Source organism: Pelodiscus sinensis, unplaced genomic scaffold (genome assembly GCF_049634645.1).
Source record: "Pelodiscus sinensis isolate JC-2024 unplaced genomic scaffold, ASM4963464v1 ctg125, whole genome shotgun sequence".
Classification (NCBI taxonomy): domain Eukaryota; kingdom Metazoa; phylum Chordata; order Testudines; family Trionychidae; genus Pelodiscus; species Pelodiscus sinensis.
The window spans coordinates 170,001-188,854 of record NW_027465977.1 but is presented as its reverse complement, the minus strand read 5'-3'; the positions used below and the strand labels follow the sequence as shown (position 1 = coordinate 188,854).

At 63.6% G+C, this 18,854-nt stretch overlaps 1 protein-coding gene across 1 annotated transcript; it reads left to right on the top strand.

Annotated features, from left to right (window-relative positions):
* The first annotated feature begins 78 nt into the window (after nt 1-78).
* Nucleotides 79-15,573, top strand: SYT5 (synaptotagmin 5). The gene is made up of 9 exons (XM_075917599.1): nt 79-550; nt 6,966-7,124; nt 7,823-8,001; nt 11,027-11,146; nt 11,332-11,499; nt 12,284-12,451; nt 12,780-12,897; nt 13,444-13,577; nt 13,716-15,573. Exons 1-9 carry the CDS (start codon nt 538-540, stop codon nt 13,923-13,925), a joined length of 1,269 nt encoding a protein of 422 aa, XP_075773714.1. The 5' UTR covers nt 79-537; the 3' UTR covers nt 13,926-15,573.
* The last annotated feature ends 3,281 nt before the right edge of the window (nt 15,574-18,854 follow it).

The window sequence follows — 18,854 nt, the reverse complement described above, 5'->3', positions numbered from 1 at the left end:
TCCCTGGCGCCCCCTGCTGGTGGGGCTGGACCCTGCTCCCTGCCAGTTCCTGGCGCCCCCTGCTGGTGGGGCTGGGCCCTGCTCCCTGCCAGTTCCTGGCGCCCCCTGCTGGTGGGGCTGGGCCCTGCTCCCTGCCAGTTCCTGGCGCCCCCTGCTGGTGGGGCTGGGTCCTTCACCCCCACCCCAATTGCTGATTGGGATGAGCCATTCCACCCCGGGGCTCCTAGCCCAGAGGCCCCCTCCCTCCTTTTTCCCCACCCCCTCCCTTCCTGCAATGGGAGTGACCCCACGGCGCCCAGTCCCAGCCCTTTCCCCCCCTTCCTGCCACAGGAGAGGCTCCCCCCCCGCCCAGTCCGTCCTTCCTCATTGAGATAGGAGAGCCCCTCCCCTCAGCTCCACCCCCTCCCTCCCTGCCACGGGAGAGCCCCTCCCCCTCCTGTCCCCTCCCCGCGCCCCACCCAGCCGCCGTTCAGCACCGTGGGGCGGACAGCTCCAAGCGCGCTCCGGCAGCCCCAGCGCCTGCCCCCCGGCCCTGCGATGGAGGGAGAAGGTAGGAGCCCCCCCCCCCCCACTCCTTCCGCCCCGCCGACCGTGGGAGTCTCAGTCGCTGGGGGCTCAGGGGTGGGGGTGGGGGGGGAGAAAGCCGAAGGGGGGAAGCGGAGACGGGCTGAAGGGTTCTATCCCGGCCTGGGGAGGGGGACTGGCTGGGGCCAGGTCCCAGCTGGGCGCACCGGTGTCACTCTGGAGTGACGCCCCTTTACACGGGCAGAGGACCTGTGCCTCGATGCCCCGCTGTGTCAGGATGGGCCAGTGCTCTCCAAAGAGGGCCAAAGGCTCAACTGGTCTCAAGGGGGGGGGGCACCCCAGAGTTACCCCACTGATCCAGTGGGACTGCGGGCCAAAGGACCCGTTTAGGGGGCTGCCCCATTGACCCCAATGGAGCTGGGGCCGCCGGCTCTGGACCGCCTTGGGGACCGAGCTGTGCCTGAGGGCCCTGGGCGAGGGGAGGGGAGGGGCAGGGCAGGGCAGTGGGGTCGGCTGCCGGAGTCCCTGAGCCTGGCCAGGAAGGGGGCGGATCGAACCTGCGCCGCCGGCTCCATCCTTTGTGTGTCTCGTGGGGCCGGAGGGTCCAGCCCACGGCTGAGTCACGGCAGCTAGGGCTGGGGAGGAGCCCGTCCTTGCCCCGTACCGCGAGGGGTGGGGGGCAGCTGCCGCCCCCCAGGGCCAGGAAGGGGGCGGGGCCGTGAAGCTGTCCCAGCGGGGGTCTGGCCCCATCGATTCCAGGGTAGCACGGAGCCTGAGCCGGACGCATGGGTTCTCCCCTGGCTCGGGGAGGGGGGCCTAATGGTTAGAGGGGGCGGGGGCGAGGGCGCTGGGAGCCCGGACTCCTGGGTTCTCTCCCCTCCCCTGGCTGGCCCCGTTCTCGCGGCGAGTCGGGCTGGGCTGCGGGGGCGGGGGGCGGAGGCTGTTGTGGTGCAGAAGGACCCAGCTGTTGCGGTTGCACATGCCTCGGGGCACTGGGGGGGGGGGACACACGTAGGCAGGGACACGTGCTCGGGGCCTGGCTCCCCCGCCTGCTGATGCCCCTCACTCCCCCCCCCCCCGCCCTGCTAGTGCCTCGGGGAACCCACCTCCCAGGAGTCCGGGCTCTCGTGCCTCTCCCCGCTCTACCCACTAGACCCCGCTCCCCGCTCCCCGGGCTCTGATGGGAACTCGAAGTGACGCGCGCTCCCCAGTCCGCCAGCGGGGGGGGGGGGGGCGGGGAGATCAGCTGTCACCCGCTTCCTGCCCGGCCCAGCTTCCCGGCGTCAGTCACCCCCGTGGGTACGGGCACCGCCTGGAGGGGACCCCGATCCGTTCCTTGCCCAACGCCCCCCCCCTCGCGCCCTGCCCCCCGCCCCAGCGCCCCCCCAGGCAACGCCCCCTGCCCCCCTCGCGCCCTGTCCCCCAGCCAACGCCCCCTGCCCCCTCGCGCCCTGCCCCCCCAGCCAACGCCCCCCCTCGCGCCCTGGCCCCTGCCCCAGCGCCCCCCCAGCCAACGCGCCCTGCCCCCCTCGCTCCCTGCTCCCCCAGCCAACGCCCCCCCCCCCGCGCCCCGCCAGCCAACACCCCCTGCCCCGCGCCCTGCCCCCCTGAGCCGGTCGGAGCTGGCGCCCCCTAGAGGGCCCTGGCTCGTCTCTGGAGGTTGCTCAGTTTGACAAAGGCCTGGGCTGGCAAGGGTGGGGGGAGGGGATTGTGGGACGGGCTTGGGGGTCTGCGGAGGGTTATGGGGGGGACTATGGCTGGAAGGGGCTGTGGGGGAAGGGGTCGGTGGGAGGGGCTTGGGGGTTGTGGAGGCTGTGGGGGGAGGGGGCCGTGGGAAGGACTTGGGAGGCTGCAGGGCGCTAGGGGGGTTGTCACCCAGCTCAGCACAGGCAGCACCAGTGCCCCAGGGCAACGAGACTTGGTGCAAGAGCGACAACTGGTGGCAGCAGTGGGGTGACCAGTCAGAGGGGCTGGATGCCCTGGCCTGAGAGTTTGAGGGGGGGTGTGTGCGGGTGCGTGTGTGTGTGCATGTCTGTCGTGTGTGTGTGCACGTCTGTGTGTGTGCACCTGTGTGTGCATGTATGTGCACGCGTCTGTGTGTGTGCACGTCTGTGTGCGCGTGCTGTGTGTGTGTGTGCATGCGTCTGTGTGTGTGCACATGTGTGTGCATGTATGTGCACGCGTCTGTGTGTGTGCACGTCTGTGTGCGCGTGCTGTGTGTGTGTGTGCATGCGTCTGTGTGTGTGCACATGTGTGCGCGCGCACATCTGTGGGTGTGTGCATGTGTGTGCACGTGTGTTCATGTGCATCTGTGGGTGTGCACATGGGTGTGTGCACTTGTGTGTGTGTTGCGGTGGCACCCTGCATCAGGCCATGTCGAGCAGCAGAAAGGGGGGAGCTGGGTTTGTGCTGACGGCACCAGACTGGAGCCAGGACTCCTGGGTTCCCTCCCTGGCTTCAGCCACAGACCCCCTCCCCCACTCCTGACTCCTCCATTATGCCGGGGGCTGCCCAGACACCCCCCCTCCAGCTGGGACCCCCTGCCCGAGGGAGTGTCCATCTCAAAGGGGGCTCCTGGTGCTTTCCATTCTGTGGGGAAACTGAGGCCCAGCCTTGCAGAGGAGCAGCCTGGACTGAACCCCAGCGTCCCGCTTGCCAGGGGGAGGGGGCAGGACCCAGCCCTGCCCGGGCGTGGAGACAGAGGCCCCGCCCATCACGCCCACCCCGCGACGTGCTCCATGGCTCGCTCCCCACCCCAGCTCCGGGTCAATCCTGCTGGCTGGTGGGGGGGGGGGGCTTTAATCCACTCGGCTCCATCTGGGAGCTGGGGGGGGATTAACGAGCAGAGCCGGCCCGTGGCACTTTAACGGGCGCTAATGGGATCAGAGCCCAGGAGGAGGGGGCAGGAGGGAGCAGCGCCCCACTAGCCAGACCCGGACCCGGCCGCCCTCCTGTCGGTCTGTCGGTCTGTCTGTCTTCCGGCCCCCCACTTCCAGCCAGCCCCCCCCCCGCTCTAGTTATCCAGCCTCCCCAATTTCCCCCCCCCCCCCGTCCATCCACACATCCCTGCCCCGGCCGGCCCCAGTTACCCCTGAGACGAGCTCTGGGGCCCGCATGCCGGTCTCCTTCCCCAACAGACGCTGGGGCCGGGAAAGCCGAGAAGGGCTCCCCGGGGAGCAGGCTGGGACGGGGGGTTGGCTGGGGCCCCTTGCCCGATGCTTGGCTGGAGACGAGCCGCAAACCCCTCCAGGCGCCGCGCTCACTCGGCACAGCCGCACGGGGGCCCCGCGCCCAGCCCCCGGAGCCGTTTGGGAGCCGCTCGGAGAAAGGCCCCGGGGTCGCCCCTTTGCCGGGGGGGGCGGGAGCCACACGGCAGCCCCCCTGCAGCAGCGAGCGCCCGGGGAGAGAGCCGGCAGGCCCAGGCTCCCCGCAGAGATGGGACGCAGCTTGGCACAAAGTGGGAGGAGGAATAAAAGGATCAGACAGGAGAACCCCCCCCGGCCGTTTCCCCTCCCCCGCCCGGCTCTTGCAGCTTCCAGCACCCAGGACCCGGGGCCAGGCGCCTCCGCGAGGCTGCCCTGAGCCACCCAGCCGCTCACGGGGCAGGAGAGAGGCCCAGTGGGGGGATCAGGGCCAGGTCGGGGGCCTCCGGCCACGTGCTGGGGGAGCCCACGTCCGGGCATGGCCGGGAGCCGGGCTGAGCCATTGCCGGCCACGGCCGCACGCGGGAGAGTCCCTGACTTGCAGCTCCCTGGCTGGGTGACTCTGGCGGGGCAGTTTGACGCCCACCCGGGTGCTGGCTGGTCTGGGGAGCTGAGATCTGGCCCATTCCCACCCCCCCATCCCTCCCGCTCCCCAGCCCCCCAGTCCCTGACACCCCTGTCTCTCTCCCCATCCTCCAGCCATATCCCCACCCCCACCCCCTGTCCATCTCCCCATCCCCCACACCCTCCGTCCGTCTCCCCATCCCCACCCTCCATCTGTCTCCTCACCCCCACACACCCTCCATCCATCTCCCCATCCCCCACCCTCCATCCATCCCCCAGCCCCACACACCAGGGGGGTGGAGGTAGGAGCCAGAACTCCCCGGCCCTCATGCCAGGCACAGCAGGGAGTGGTGCAGGCCCCGTGTCTGTGTTTGTGGTTCAGCCACTGGTCCCCGGGGCAACCCCGGCTCATTGCTCGGGAGATGGAGGATCCTGTCGGACAGGAGCCGCAGGGAGGTGTGATGAGCCAGGTCCCTCTCCCTTCTCTCAGAGCCAAGCTAGAACCAGCCCAGCTGATTTCAATTCTCCTTCCGGGTGGGCCGCGACGGGGACCATTCCTGGGCCTGGGTCTGCACATTTAGGGCAAATGTTTCTGACATTCTCAAGTCCATTTGTGTCTTCCCTGGCTTCCTGATCTTGCCTGTGCAGCTAACGCCGGCAGCAACTTCCAAGCATCTCCCAAAAGCTTAACAAGAAACGTGTATTAGGCCAACACCTATTTTGAGCAAAACCAACCTACGGGTGACCCGGGGTTTTATTGGCAGCGTTCCACAGCAGGGGATCCTGGGTAATCCGGCATGCTGCTCCCACTTACCACCCCTCCAAGAGGGTACCCCCACCCCAAAAATCCCTGCCACAGCACAATGCCCGGATTTGGTGGCAGCAGTGGGATCCCGCAGTGCCTACTTCAAAAGGCAGGGGGAGCCTGCTTGAGTGGGTGGTATCTCCTCCTGCAAAGACACAGCTGTGACGGCGCGTCGGGGACCCCCGACCCTGCACCCCCGTCCGCCAGCAGACTAGAGAGGGTTTCTTGCTTCTCAGAGACGCAGCCCAGCAAATGCTCCATGTAGGCAGAGCAGGAAACGCCGCCAACCCTAGTCCCCTGGGGGGGGGGGGGGTCACAGGCCCCTGAACCCCCTATACTGGTTTTAGTCGGCTTCCTCCACGCTCAGCCTGCCCCTTCTCCAAACCACCGAACACTCGTCCCCAGGTACCACACCCCTTGGTTTAAACCCCTTTCTCTGGCCAGGTGTGAAGTCGCTAGTCATAGTCTATGAGCACTGTCCTCAGGGACACGCCGCCCCCTCCGCTGGGCAGTGCTTACAGACACAGGCCAGTAGGGGTCACTCACAGCACGACCCAGCCACCAGTGAACGCCCAACCAGAGCGGGGCCAGGACCCCAAGAGCGTACAGCCCCCCCCCCCCACATCACAGCATCCCCCTGCCAGGAAGGGGAGCCCCACAGCAATGGGGCTGGCAGGTGACACCCCGGCGAGGTGCATGGGGCAAGTTCCCCCTCTCTGAGCAATCAGTGCAGACTCTCAGCAGATCCAGGCGGGCAGAACATAAGAGCGGCCGTACTGGGTCAGACCAAAGGTCCATCTCGCCCAGTGGCCTGTCTGTCGACCATGGCCAGGTGCCCCGGAGGGGGTGGACCGAAGACAATGATCAAGCGATTTGTCTCCTGCCATCCCTCTCCCACCTCTGACAAACAGAGGCCAGGGACACCCTCTCTATCCCCTGGCTAATAGCCTTTTATGGACCTAACCTCCAGGAAATTATCTAGCTTCTCTTTAAACTCTGTTATAGTCCTAGCCTTCACAGCCTCCTCTGGCAAGGAGTTCCACAGGTTGACCATGCACTGTGTGAAGAAGAACTTTCTTTTATTCGTTTTAAACCTGCTCCCCATTCATTTCATTTGGTGTCCTCTAGTGTTTATGTTATGGGAACTAATAAATAACTTTTCCTTATTCACCCTCTCCTCACCACTCATGATTTTAGAGTCCTCTATCATATCCCCCCTCAGTCTCCTGTTTTCTAAACTGAAAAGTCCCAGTCGTTTTAACTTCTCTTCATATGGGACCTGTTCCAAACCCCTAATCATTTTAGTTGCCCTTTTCTGAACCCTTTCCAAGGCTAAAATATCTTTTTTGAGATGAGGAGACCACATCTGTACACAGTATTCAAGATGTGGACGTCCCATGGATTTATATAAAGGCAATAAGATATTCTCCGTCTTATTTTCTATCCCTTTCTTAATAATTCCTAACACCCTATTTGCCTTTTTGACTGCATGCTTGGGGCTGTCCCTGTATGTCTAGACTACTCCTCTCTGTCGACAGAGAGATGTAAATTCGGCATGTTGAAATTGCTAATGAAGCAGTGATTTAAATATCCCACGCTTCATTAGCATAAACATGGCCACTGCTTTTTTTTTTAAATGGAGCTTTTTTGAAAACCCCCCGGCAGGCTAAACGCGACTGTCGAAAATGAACCCTTTTTCGAAAGATCCCGTATTCCTCAAAAAATGCGGTTTACAGGATCTGTCGGAACAGGGTTTATTTTTCGACAGAGCTGTGTCCAGACTGCCGGGTTTTTTAGTTTAGTCTGGACACAGCCTCTCTGCCCCAGTGGCCGCGGTACGAGCTGCCTCTCTGCCCCCCGCTCCCCAGGCGCCAAGATGAACACAGCTCGGAGATCAGCCATGTTGGCCTCGGAGGTGACCGCCTCGCACGCCGAGCCGGCCCTGAACGCCACCGAGACGCCCAGCAAGGAGAACGTCTTCTCCGACATGAAGGACAAATTCATGAACAAGCTCAGCAAGCTGCCAAGTGAGTGTGGGGGGGGGGCACCTGCCCCTAGTCCCCCCCTCCCCAGAAGCAATCGCATCACTGCAATGGCCAGAGGGGCCCCGTCCCAGGGCTGGGCGAAGGGTCTTCTTAGAACCGCCCCCCGCGCTCCACCCCAGAAGGGCCGCATCTCAGTGCCAGGCCCCTGTGGAACCAGCCCCCTGCCCCACCCCAGAGGGGGCCCTGTCCCAGAGCTGGGTGAAGGGTCTCCACGAAACCGGCCCCCTGCCCCACCCCAGAGGGGGCCCTGTCCCAGAGCTGGGTGAAGGGTCTCCACGAAACCGGCCCCCTGCCCCACCCCAGAGGGGGCCCTGTCCCAGAGCTGGGTGAAGGGTCTCCACGAAACTGGCCCCTTGCCCCACCCCAGAGGGGCTGCATCTCGGTGCTGGGTCCCTGTGGAACCAGCCCCCTGCCCCACCCCAGAGGGGGCCCTGTCCCAGAGCTGGGTGAAGGGTCTCCACGAAACCGGCCCCCTGCCCCACCCCAGAGGGTCCCGTCCCAGGGCTGGGGAAGGGTTTCCATAGAGCTCCTCCCCAGAGGGGCTGCATCTCGGTGCCGGGTCCCTGTGGAACCAGCCCCCTGCCCCACCCCAGAGGGCCCCGTCCCAGGGCTGGGAAGGGTTTCCATAGAGCTCCTCCCCAGAGGGGCCGCATCTCAGTCCGGCTCTGTCCCCGCCGCAGTCCCGCCCTGGGCCGTGGCCACCATCCTCATCGTGGCAGCGCTTCTGCTGCTCTGCTGCTGCGTCTGCGCCTGCAAGAAATGCGGGAAGAGGAGGAAGGGCAAGAAGGGGAAGGACAAGGCCAAGGCCCAGATCAACCTCAAGGAGGTGAAGGAGCTGGGCCAGAGCTACATCGACAAGGTGAGCGGCTCCCCTCCCGGCCTGGCTGGCTCAGGGGGGCGGGGGAATTCCCCCGCTAGGGGGCGCCGGCACCCACCCGGCCCCAGGGCAGGGGAGGGGGAGCTCAGGGCAGCGCTGAGCTGGGTCTGATCTGCTTATCAGCTGAGCCGCCCGGCTGCCTGAGCCCTGGGCCCCGGAGTCAGCAGCCTCCGACCTTGGGGCTGCCTGGGGGGATTCCCGGGGAGGGCAGCTCCGAGGGGCCGGGAGAGAGGGTCTGGCGGGTCAGAGATGTAGATGTGAGACAGACGTCGGTGTGTCCCCGGCGCCCCCTGCTGGTAGGGCCGGGCCCTGTGCCCTGCGTGTCCCCGGCGCCCCCTGCTGGTAGGGCCGGGCCCTGCGCCCTGCGTGTCCCGGGCGCCCCCTGCTGGTAGGGCCGGGCCCTGCTCCTTGCGTGTCCCGGGCGCCCCCTGCTGGTAGGGCCGGGCCCTGCGCCCTGTGTGTCCCCGGCGCCCCCTGCTGGTAGGGCCGGGCCCTGCGCCCTGCGTGTCCCGGGCGCCCCCTGCTGGTAGGGCCGGGCCCTGCGCCCTGCGTGTCCCCGGCGCCCCCTGCTGGTAGGGCCGGGCCCTGCGCCCTGCGTGTCCCCGGCGCCCCCTGCTGGTAGGGCCGGGCCCTGAGCCCTGCGTGTCCCCGGCGCCCCCTGCTGGTAGGGCCGGGCCCTGCGCCATGCGTGTCCCCGGTGCCCCCTGCTGGTAGGGCCGGGCCCTGCGCCATGCGTGTCCCCGGCGCCCCCTGCTGGTAGGGCCGGGCCCTGCGCCATGCGTGTCCCCAGCGCCCCCTGCTGGTAGGGCCGGGCCCTGCTCCTTGCGTGTCCCGGGCGCCCCCTGCTGGTAGGGCCAGGCCCTGCGCCCTGCGTGTCCCGGGCGCCCCCTGCTGGTAGGGCCAGGCCCTGCGCCCTGCGTGTCCCAGGCGCCCCCTGCTGGTAGGGCCGGGCCCTGCTCCCTGCGTGTCCCGGGCGCCCCCTGCTGGTAGGGCCAGGCCCTGCGCCCTGCGTGTCCCAGGCGCCCCCTGCTGGTAGGGCCGGGCCCTGCTCCTTGCGTGTCCCGGGCGCCCCCTGCTGGTAGGGCCGGGCCCTGCGCCCTGCGTGTCCCGGGCGCCCCCTGCTGGTAGGGCCGGGCCCTGCTCCTTGCGTGTCCCGGGCGCCCCCTGCTGGTAGGGCCAGGCCCTGCGCCCTGCGTGTCCCGGGCGCCCCCTGCTGGTAGGGCCGGGCCCTGCTCCCTGCGTGTCCCGGGCGCCCCCTGCTGGTAGGGCCGGGCCCTGCGCCCTGCGTGTCCCCGGCGCCCCCTGCTGGTAGGGCCGGGCCCTGCGCCCTGCGTGTCCCCGGCGCCCCCTGCTGGTAGGGCCGGGCCCTGCGCCCTGCGTGTCCCCGGCGCCCCCTGCTGGTAGGGCCGGGCCCTGCGCCCTGCGTGTCCCGGGTGCCCCCTGCTGGTAGGGCCGGGCCCTGCGCCCTGTGTGTCCCCGGCTCCCCCTGCTGGTAGGGCCGGGCCCTGTGCCCTGCGTGTCCCCGGCGCCCCCTGCTGGTAGGGACGGGCCCTGCGCCCTGTGTGTCCCCGGCTCCCCCTGCTGGTAGGGCCGGGCCCTGCTCCCTGCGTGTCCCCAGCGCGCCCGGCTGGTAGGGCCGGGCCCTGCGCCCTGCGTGTCCCCAGCGCCCCCTGCTGGTAGGGCCGGGCCCTGCGCCCTGCGTGTCCCCGGTGCCCCCTGCTGGTAGGGCCAGGCCCTGCGCCCTGCGTGTCCCTGGCGCCCCCGGCTGGTAGTGCCGGGCCCTGCGCACTGCGTGTCCCCGGCGCCCCCTGCTGGTAGGGCCAGGCCCTGCGCACTGCGTGTCCCCGGCGCCCCCTGCTGGTAGGGCTGGGCCCTGCGCCCTGCATGTCCCCAGCGCCCCCGGCTGGTAGGGCCGGGCCCTGCGCCCTGCGTGTCCCGGGCGCCCCCTGCTGGTAGGGCTGGGCCCTGTGCCCTGCGTGTCCCCGGCGCCCCCTGCTGGTAGGGCCAGGCCCTGCGCCCTGCGTGTCCCGGGCGCCCCCTGCTGGTAGGGCTGGGCCCTGCTCCTTGCGTGTCCCGGGCGCCCCCTGCTGGTAGGGCCGGGCCCTGCGCCCTGCGTGTCCCCGGCGCCCCCTGCTGGTAGGGCCGGGCCCTGCGCCCTGCGTGTCCCCGGCGCCCCCTGCTGGTAGGGCCGGGCCCTGCGCCCTGCGTGTCCCCGGCGCCCCCTGCTGGTAGGGCCGGGCCCTGCGCCCTGCGTGTCCCGGGTGCCCCCTGCTGGTAGGGCCGGGCCCTGCGCCCTGTGTGTCCCCGGCTCCCCCTGCTGGTAGGGCCGGGCTCTGTGCCCTGCGTGTCCCCGGCGCCCCCTGCTGGTAGGGACGGGCCCTGCGCCCTGTGTGTCCCCGGCTCCCCCTGCTGGTAGGGCCGGGCCCTGCTCCCTGCGTGTCCCCGGCGCGCCCGGCTGGTAGGGCCGGGCCCTGCGCCCTGCGTGTCCCCAGCGCCCCCTGCTGGTAGGGCCGGGCCCTGCGCCCTGCGTGTCCCCGGTGCCCCCTGCTGGTAGGGCCAGGCCCTGCGCCCTGCGTGTCCCTGGCGCCCCCGGCTGGTAGTGCCGGGCCCTGCGCACTGCGTGTCCCCGGCGCCCCCTGCTGGTAGGGCCAGGCCCTGCGCACTGCGTGTCCCCGGCGCCCCCTGCTGGTAGGGCTGGGCCCTGCGCCCTGCATGTCCCCAGCGCCCCCGGCTGGTAGGGCCGGGCCCTGCGCCCTGCGTGTCCCGGGCGCCCCCTGCTGGTAGGGCTGGGCCCTGTGCCCTGCGTGTCCCCGGCGCCCCCTGCTGGTAGGGCCAGGCCCTGCGCCCTGCGTGTCCCCGGCGCCCCCTGCTGGTAGGGCCGGGCCCTGCGCCCTGCGTGTCCCAGTGCCCCCTGCTGGTAGGGCCGGGCCCTGTGCCCTGCACGTCCCTGTTGCCCCCTGCTGGTGGGGCTGGGCCCTGCTTGTCTCATTCTCTCTCCCTGCCCCAGGTGCAGCCCGAGATTGAGGACCTAGACCCCGCGCTGCTGCCTGAGCCCAAGGAGGAGAAGCCGCAGGAGAACCTGGGCAAGCTGCAGTATTCGCTGGACTACGACTTCCAGAATGGGCAGGTGGGGGCACCCAAGTGTCCTGGCTCCCAGCCCCTCTCCTGCTCTAACCACTAGACACCATGCTCCTCCCAAAGCTGGGCGGTGGACCCAAGAGTCCTGAGCCACCCCTTCTGGGGCACTGCTCTGCGGGAAGCTCGCAGCACTGCCAGCACCCTGGGTCACACCTGAACGTTTCCCTTTCCCAGCTGGTGGTGGGAATCCTCCAGGCGGCCGACCTGCCGGCGCTGGACATTGGGGGCACGTCCGACCCCTACGTCAAGGTCTTCCTGCTCCCCGAGAAGAAGAAAAAACATGAGACCAAAGTGCATCGGAAAACCCTGAACCCCACGTTCAACGAGTCCTTCACCTTCAAGGTAACGCACCTCACTCCCGGCCCTGCCGGTGCCCCTCACTCCCACCCTGTTGCCCCCCCAGCCCTGCCAGTGCCCCTCACTCCCGCCCTGCTGCTCCCCCAGCCCTGCCAGTGCTCCTCACTCCCGCCCTGCCGCCCCCCCAGGCCTGCCGGTGCCCCTCACTCCCGCCCTGCCACCCCCCAGCCCTGCCGGTGCCCCTCACTCCCGCCCTGCCGCCCCCCAGCCCTGCCGGTGCCCCTCACTCCCGCCCTGCCGCCCCCCAGCCCTGCCGGTGCCCCTCACTCCCGCCCTGCCACCCCCCAGCCCTGCCGGTGCCCCTCACTCCCGCCCTGCCGCCCCCCAGCCCTGCCGGTGCCCCTCACTCCCGCCCTGCCGCCCCCCAGCCCTGCCGGTGCCCCTCACTCCCACCCTGCCACCCCCCAGCCCTGCCGGTGCCCCTCACTCCCGCCCTGCAGCCCCCCAGCCCTGCCGGTGCCCCTCACTCCCACCCTGCCACTCCCCAGCCCTGCCGGTGCCCCTCACTCCCGCCCTGCAGCCCCCCAGCCCTGCCGGTGCCCCTCACTCCCACCTTGCAGCCCCCCAGCCCTGCCGGTGCCCCTCACTCCCACCCTGCCACCCCCCAGCCCTGCCGGTGCCCCTCACTCCTGCCCTGCAGCCCCCCCAGCCCTGCCGGTGCCCCTCACTCCCACCCTGCCACCCCCCAAGCCCTGCCAGTGCCCCTCCCTCCCACCCTGCAGCGCGGCCGGGGCACTGCCGCACTGAACTCGCCCCCCGTGCCCGCCAGATCCCCTACGCGGAGCTGGGCGGGCGGACCCTGGTCATGGCCGTCTACGACTTCGACCGGTTCTCCAAGCACGACGCCATCGGGGAGCTGCGGGTGCCCATGAGCAGCCTGGACCTGGCCCAGCCCATCGAGGAGTGGCGGGACCTGCAGTCTGCCGAGCGCGAAGAGGTGAGGCCCCCCCCCTGGGCCTGGCGCCAGGCGACCAGCCGCAAAGCCTGGGGGGGGGGGTTCCACGAGGGGCCAGCCTGTCAGAAGAATGGGATTCCCCAGGGGAGGGAGGCTCTGGGGGAGAGGATTCCCTGGGGGGGGGGCCTCTGGCGGATGAGATTTCCTGGGGGGGAGCCCTCCAGGGGGGACTCTGGGTTTGGGACCCAGGGGTGTAGCAGTGACTCGCAGGCCAGGGGTTCCATCCCAGGAGCTGGGAGGGGGGGTCATTGGCTGAGGAGGTGGGTGCCGCTCAGCCCCCCCATCTAATTCCCCCCCCCATGTCCCACAGCATGAGAAGCTAGGGGACGTCTGCTTCTCCCTGCGCTACGTGCCCACGGCCGGGAAACTCACCGTCATCGTGCTGGAAGCCAAGAACCTGAAGAAGATGGATGTGGGGGGGCTGTCAGGTGAGACACAGGGCTGCGAACTTCCCCCTAGCGGTGCCCCAGCTGGGTACCCCAGCGCTGCAAACTTCCCTACAGTGGTGCCCCAGACGGGCACCTTAGTGCTGCATGCTTCCCCCGTAGCAGTGCCCCAGCCACATTCCCCAGTGCTGTGATCTTCCCCACAGCAGTGCCCCACCTAGGGAATGCCAGGGCTGTGTGCTTCCTTCCAGCAGTGCCCCAGCCAAGGCCCGTCTCTGCCCCCAGTGAGTCAGGCTGGGTGTCCATGTGGTCGGGCTCCATTGACACCCCGGCCTTGGGTCCCAACAAACTCCTGGGGGTGCTTGAGCCGGCGGGGGCCAGGAATTATGGGCCAGATCCCCAGACTGGCCTAGCTTGGGGGCAGGGTCTTACTCATCTGAGAGGGCTTGGACCAGAGTGGGTTAGCGCACGGACAACTCAATCTGCAGTCGGGGGGCTGGGAAGCTGCGGGGGGGGGGGGGGGTGACATACCCCCAGCCCAGCTGGCCTCTGGGGTCTCTGTTCTGAATGTCTCCCCTCCTCCCCCAGATCCCTACGTGAAAATCCACCTGATGCAGGGAGGGAAGCGGCTGAAGAAGAAGAAAACGACCATTAAGAAAAACACGCTGAACCCCTATTACAACGAGTCCTTCAGCTTCGAGGTCCCCTTCGAGCAGATCCAGGTGAGTCCAGCCCTGCACCCCAATGCTGGGCTGGCCGGGAGCACTGCTGCAGGGAAGCTCGCAGCGTGGCATGGGATGCCCCTACGGGAAGCGAGCTCACCATGCGGCCTTTCCTTCCCCTCCACCCCCACCCCACAGAAAGTCCAGGTTGTCCTCACCGTCCTCGATTACGACAAGCTGGGCAAGAACGAGGCCATCGGGAAGGTCTTTGTGGGCTGCAACGCCACGGGGACGGAGCTGCGCCACTGGTCCGACATGCTGGCCAACCCCCGGCGCCCCATTGCTCAGTGGCACACCCTGCAGACGGAAGAGGAGGTCGACGCAGTCGTCGGCATGAAGACCTCCTGATGCCCCCTCTCCCTCCCATCCCGGCCTAGCCAGCGGGCAGTTGACCCATCTCCCGTCCTGAGCGAGTGGGACCGTGTGGGTGAGGCGCCTCTGGAGAATGCGTGCGGGGGTTGCCTGTGAGCCTGTTCCCTCTTTCAGAGCCGTTCCTGGTGAAACATCTTCGAGAAAACCTTCTGTTTCTGATTCGCTGTGTGAACCGTGAGGTTTGCGTTGTGTCGAGAAGCTGGTGAGAGGTTTGGTTTACTACAGGGTTACTACAGGGTTACTATTGGCTTACTATAGGTTTACTATGAGGTTGCTCACCGTACCTTTGCTATGGAGTTACCATGGAATTACTATGAGGTCACTATGGAGTTACAATAGGACTGCAGTAGGTTTACACATCATGTGCTGCCACATTTGAAAACTGGGTCTTGTATGTAAACCTATTGTAAATCTGTTCACTAATGTCCTACAAAAGGTTTCCTGTAGGGCGACTGTAGTTCACACAGGTGGACATCGTAGTACGGCAACACACGTAAAAGGAAGGCCTCGTAAATTTCTTGTAAATATGTAGAGGAGGCATCCTAAAAATGTCCCCCTTTGGATCTTGCACGTGTCCCATGTGAAACTGTAGTAGCTGTATTTACTATAGGTTCACAGTATACTTATATAGTTGTAATGTGTAGCACACTGCAACCTTTGAAAATTAAGCTTAATGTTGCCCTATTATAGATTTGATTCCCATATGTTTACTAATGGTTTACAACAGGTTCACTCTATAGTTACACTTAGTTTCACACATGGTAGGGTGCCATATTTTAAAACTATGTTTCATGTGTAATCTTGTTGTAAATCTATTAATAATAGCTCAATTATAGCTAGGCTTATAGCTTTACAATGTATTTATTATAGGTTTCACAGAGGTATACTATGACTTTACTACAGATTCATGACAAGTTTCCTGTAGTTTTGTTGTGATCTTATGATAGGTCTAAGATAGGTTTACAACAGGTTTATTGGCATTTACAGCAGATTTATTATCATGTTACAAACATCACAAGTTTACAACAGGTTCACAGAGATCCACAACATGGCTTTGCAATTAGTTTACAAACATGTTTATTATTGGATTACAGCAGGTTCACTGTTAGTTTACAAACATGTTCACTAGGGGATTACAATAGGTTTATGGTTTTACAAACATATTTACTATAGGGTTGCAACAGGTTTAAGGCTTATGATGAGTTTACTGTGGGTTTATACAGGTTCACTATAGATATACACGATGTTTACAACAAGCTTTCTGTTAGTTTACAAACATGTTTTCTATAGTCTTACAACAGATTTTCTGTGTTTTACTACAGGCTTACTACGTGGGTTTACTACAGGTTAACTATAGACTTACATGTTTACTATAGGTATACAATGGATTCACTATGGGTTTACTGCAGGTTTACTACTGATTTACAAACATGTTTATTAGAGGCTTACAACAGGTTTACAATAAGCATACACAAGGGCCAACATTCAAAGACATATGCTTTGTTCGGATTCTTCTCCTTTGACCACGGCTCCGTGATGCACATTGGACAGGGCATTGAAACATCTTGCCAATGATTTCCTTGCAGCTTTACACGCCAGACCCAGCCTCCAAATGCAGCCTTTTTTGTACGGAAGGCCCCAAAGGGGACCCTCCCTTTAAGACAACAGTGCTAGAGTGTTTGGCTCCTGCTTTCCAAGGGCCCGGTTGCGTTAGTACCTGGCTCCGTTTCATTCACCTTCAATAGCATTTTGTTTCCGGCGGTTTGGCCGTTGGCTCCGCTTGTGCCAATGAAATCAGGCTGATCCGATTTCCACTAGGATGACCAGATAGCAAGTGTGACGAATCACGACATGGGAGGCCGAGTCATTGGTTCCTATGTGAGACAAAATCCTGGATGTTGGGGGTGTCCTTTTAAAATTGGGACATCTGCTCACTCTGCTTCCGCCTTTGGGAGGGGAGCGGGGTCTAGTGGTTAGAGCAGGGGGGGTGGAAGCCAGGACACCTGTGTTTTGTTCCCAGCTCTGGGAGAGCAGTGAGGATCTAGTGGTTAGAGCAGGGAGAGGGGATTCTTGATCCTCAAGATGGGGACCACCATTCAAGAGGGCGACCACTCAAGTTGGGGGCCACCATTCAAGAGGGCGACCACTCAAGATGGAGGCCAACATTCCAGAGGGCGACCACGCAAGATGGAGGCCACTATTCAAGAGAGCGACCACTCAAGATGGGGGCCACCATTCCAGAGGGCGACCACTCAAGATGGAGGCCACCATTCCAGAGCGCGACGACTCAAGATGGTGGCCACCATTCAAGAGGGCGACCACTCAAGATGGGGGCCACGATTCAAGAGGGCGACCACTCAAGATGGGGGCCACCATTCAAGAGGGCGACCACTCAAGATGGGGGCCACCATTCAAGAGAGCGACGACTCAAGATGGTGGCCACGATTCAAGAGGGCGACCACTCAAGATGGGGGCCACCATTCAAGAGGGCGACCACTCAAGATGGGGGCCACCATTCAAGAGGGCGACCACTCAAGATGGAGGCCACCATTCAAGAGGGCGACCACTCAAGATGGAGGCCACCATTCAAGAGGGCGATGACTCAAGATGGGGGCCACCATTCAAGAGGGCGACCACTCAAGATGGGGGCCACCATTCAAGAGGGTGACCACTCAAGATGGAGGCCACCATTCAAGAGGGCGACCACTCAAGATGGTGGCCACCACTCAAGAGGGCGACCACTCAAGATGGGGGCCACCACTCAAGAGGGCGACCACTCAGGATGGAGGCCACCATTCAAGAGGGCGACCACTCAAGATGGAGGCCACCATTCAAGAGGGCGACCACTCAAGATGGTGGCCACCATTCAAGAGGGCGACCACTCAAGATGGGGGCCACCATTCAAGAGGGTGACCACTCAAGATGGGGGCCACCATTCCAGATGGTGACCACTCAAGATGGTGCTGAGCTGCGAGGCAATGCTAAATACTAGACTCCCCAGTCTCCTTCATCCTAAGTCCCAACTTCTAGAAACACCCAGTATCATGCGCAAGATGCCCTCTGCCAAGCATTTGAGAGAGGCTGTGTCATAGCCCCTCTCTGCGAATCCCTTGTGAATGGCTTAGGACACTCCCACGACCTCTCATGGGTGTGCGAGGAACAAGATGACCGTCGCCTGTCATAGAGGCGCTGTAGGACAATGGCGGATGAGATGGTGTACAGGCCACAGAGGAGGTTGTAACTTATGACGTGTGTGGATTCTACCCCCCCTTCCCTTCCCGTTTTGAGGAACCCCTCCTGCTCCGGCCCCCTCGCGGTGCTCTCCTTTCTAAGCTGCACCCCTTTTGAACAGGTTTTCATATCGATGTATTTGGCCAAGCAGTAATGTCGTCCGTTCATAAATAAACCGAAGAGCTCTATATTTCAAAGGTGTGTTCCTCATTGTCTGGCAGGGAAGGTTCAAGTCACTCTTGATTGACAGTAGGGGGAGGAAGATGGAAATCGGCCCCAGTGACGTTACTCCGGATTTACACCGGGTTGAACGAGAGCAGACTCGGCTCTCTTTCCCTCCCACCTGCTTTCTCCTTATCACACTCCCAGTTGATAGCCCCACCTCTCCCGAAAGACCCTACCAAAACGAACTGGCACCCAGACCCCGAAGCTCACAAGTAACTCAACAAGAACATTCTAGGCCGGGTCCTCATAAAAGACTCTATAAGTAGAAAGCGGCACAAGGTTTGTGGGTGCCCAGCTGCCCCAGGCGGCCTGTTGGTTGTGAGTGACCCTACAATAACGAACTCTCAGAGGGGTGACTGGGTTAGTGGGTAATTTTAAAACCAACAAACGGGCCTGTGGCACCTTAGGCGTGTCTAGACTATATGGCTCCATCGACGGAGCTATGTAGATTAGGGTTGTAGGCAAAGGGAAATGAAGCAGCGATTTAAATGATCAGCTGTTTGTCGGCTCAGCGCGCTAGTCTGGACGCTCCGCGGTCGACATCAAAGCCCGTTGTCGATCGCCCCGTTATTCCTCGTGGGATGAGGTTTACCGGGGCGGTCGACAAAGGGCTTTGATGTCAAGAGCTTTCCCGAGCAAAACTCGCTTCCTCGGATGAACTGGAGTGGAAAGAACAGAAACCGAGTGATTTATGTAACAGCAGAAGAAATACCAGCCTGTTGTAGGACCTGTTAATGAGGCTACTTAAGCTTTTGAGATGGAAAAACAGATGTTAGTGGCAGGAGGCAACCAGTTAATGTCTTCGTTTAGGCCCAGAGAAACCATGTCATGTCTGAAGATCTTGCTGGAAGTGGCTGGTGAAATTCCTTTGTAGAAGAACGGGGACTTTTCAATCCAGGAATCAGTGCCCATTTATCCTTTGTCGGAGAGCAGGGGGGATCCTTTTTTGGCCTGGGGGCCACTGACCCACAGAAGAATCAGTCGGAGGCCGCACACAAGTGAAAAACCAAAACCAAAAACCTACAACCCAAGAACCCCTCAACCTTCACTGATGTGGCCCCAACCGAGCAGGAAAGAGACACCCCCTGCATTTCCCTCGCACACCTGAGCCTAGGGGAGCCCTGCCTAGTGGATTTTGTGTGCTCCAGCCCAGTGGGATAGTGGGGGGCTGCAGTGCCAGCATACGCTCCCCAATTCTGGGGGGGACCCGAGACTCAGGGGCCAGGTCCAGGCAAACCAGAGGACGCATCCAGGCCCCAGGCAACAGCTAGCGTGAGACCCTACAATAACAAATCGTCCCATACAGTCAATGGCTAGTGAGAGACCCTACAATAACAAATTGTCCCATGCAGTCAATGGCTAGTGAGAGACCCTACAATAACAAATCGTCCCATACAGTCAATGGCTAGTGAGAGACCCTACAATAACAAATCGTCCCATACAGTCAAT

Bases quoted from the DNA above. Each gene is read 5' to 3' on its own strand.
- SYT5 (XM_075917599.1), top strand. The intron at 11,147-11,331 runs GTGGGGGCACCC...TCCCTTTCCCAG, and splicing joins ACGACTTCCAGAATGGGCAG to CTGGTGGTGGGAATCCTCCA. The intron at 11,500-12,283 runs GTAACGCACCTC...CGTGCCCGCCAG, and splicing joins ACGAGTCCTTCACCTTCAAG to ATCCCCTACGCGGAGCTGGG.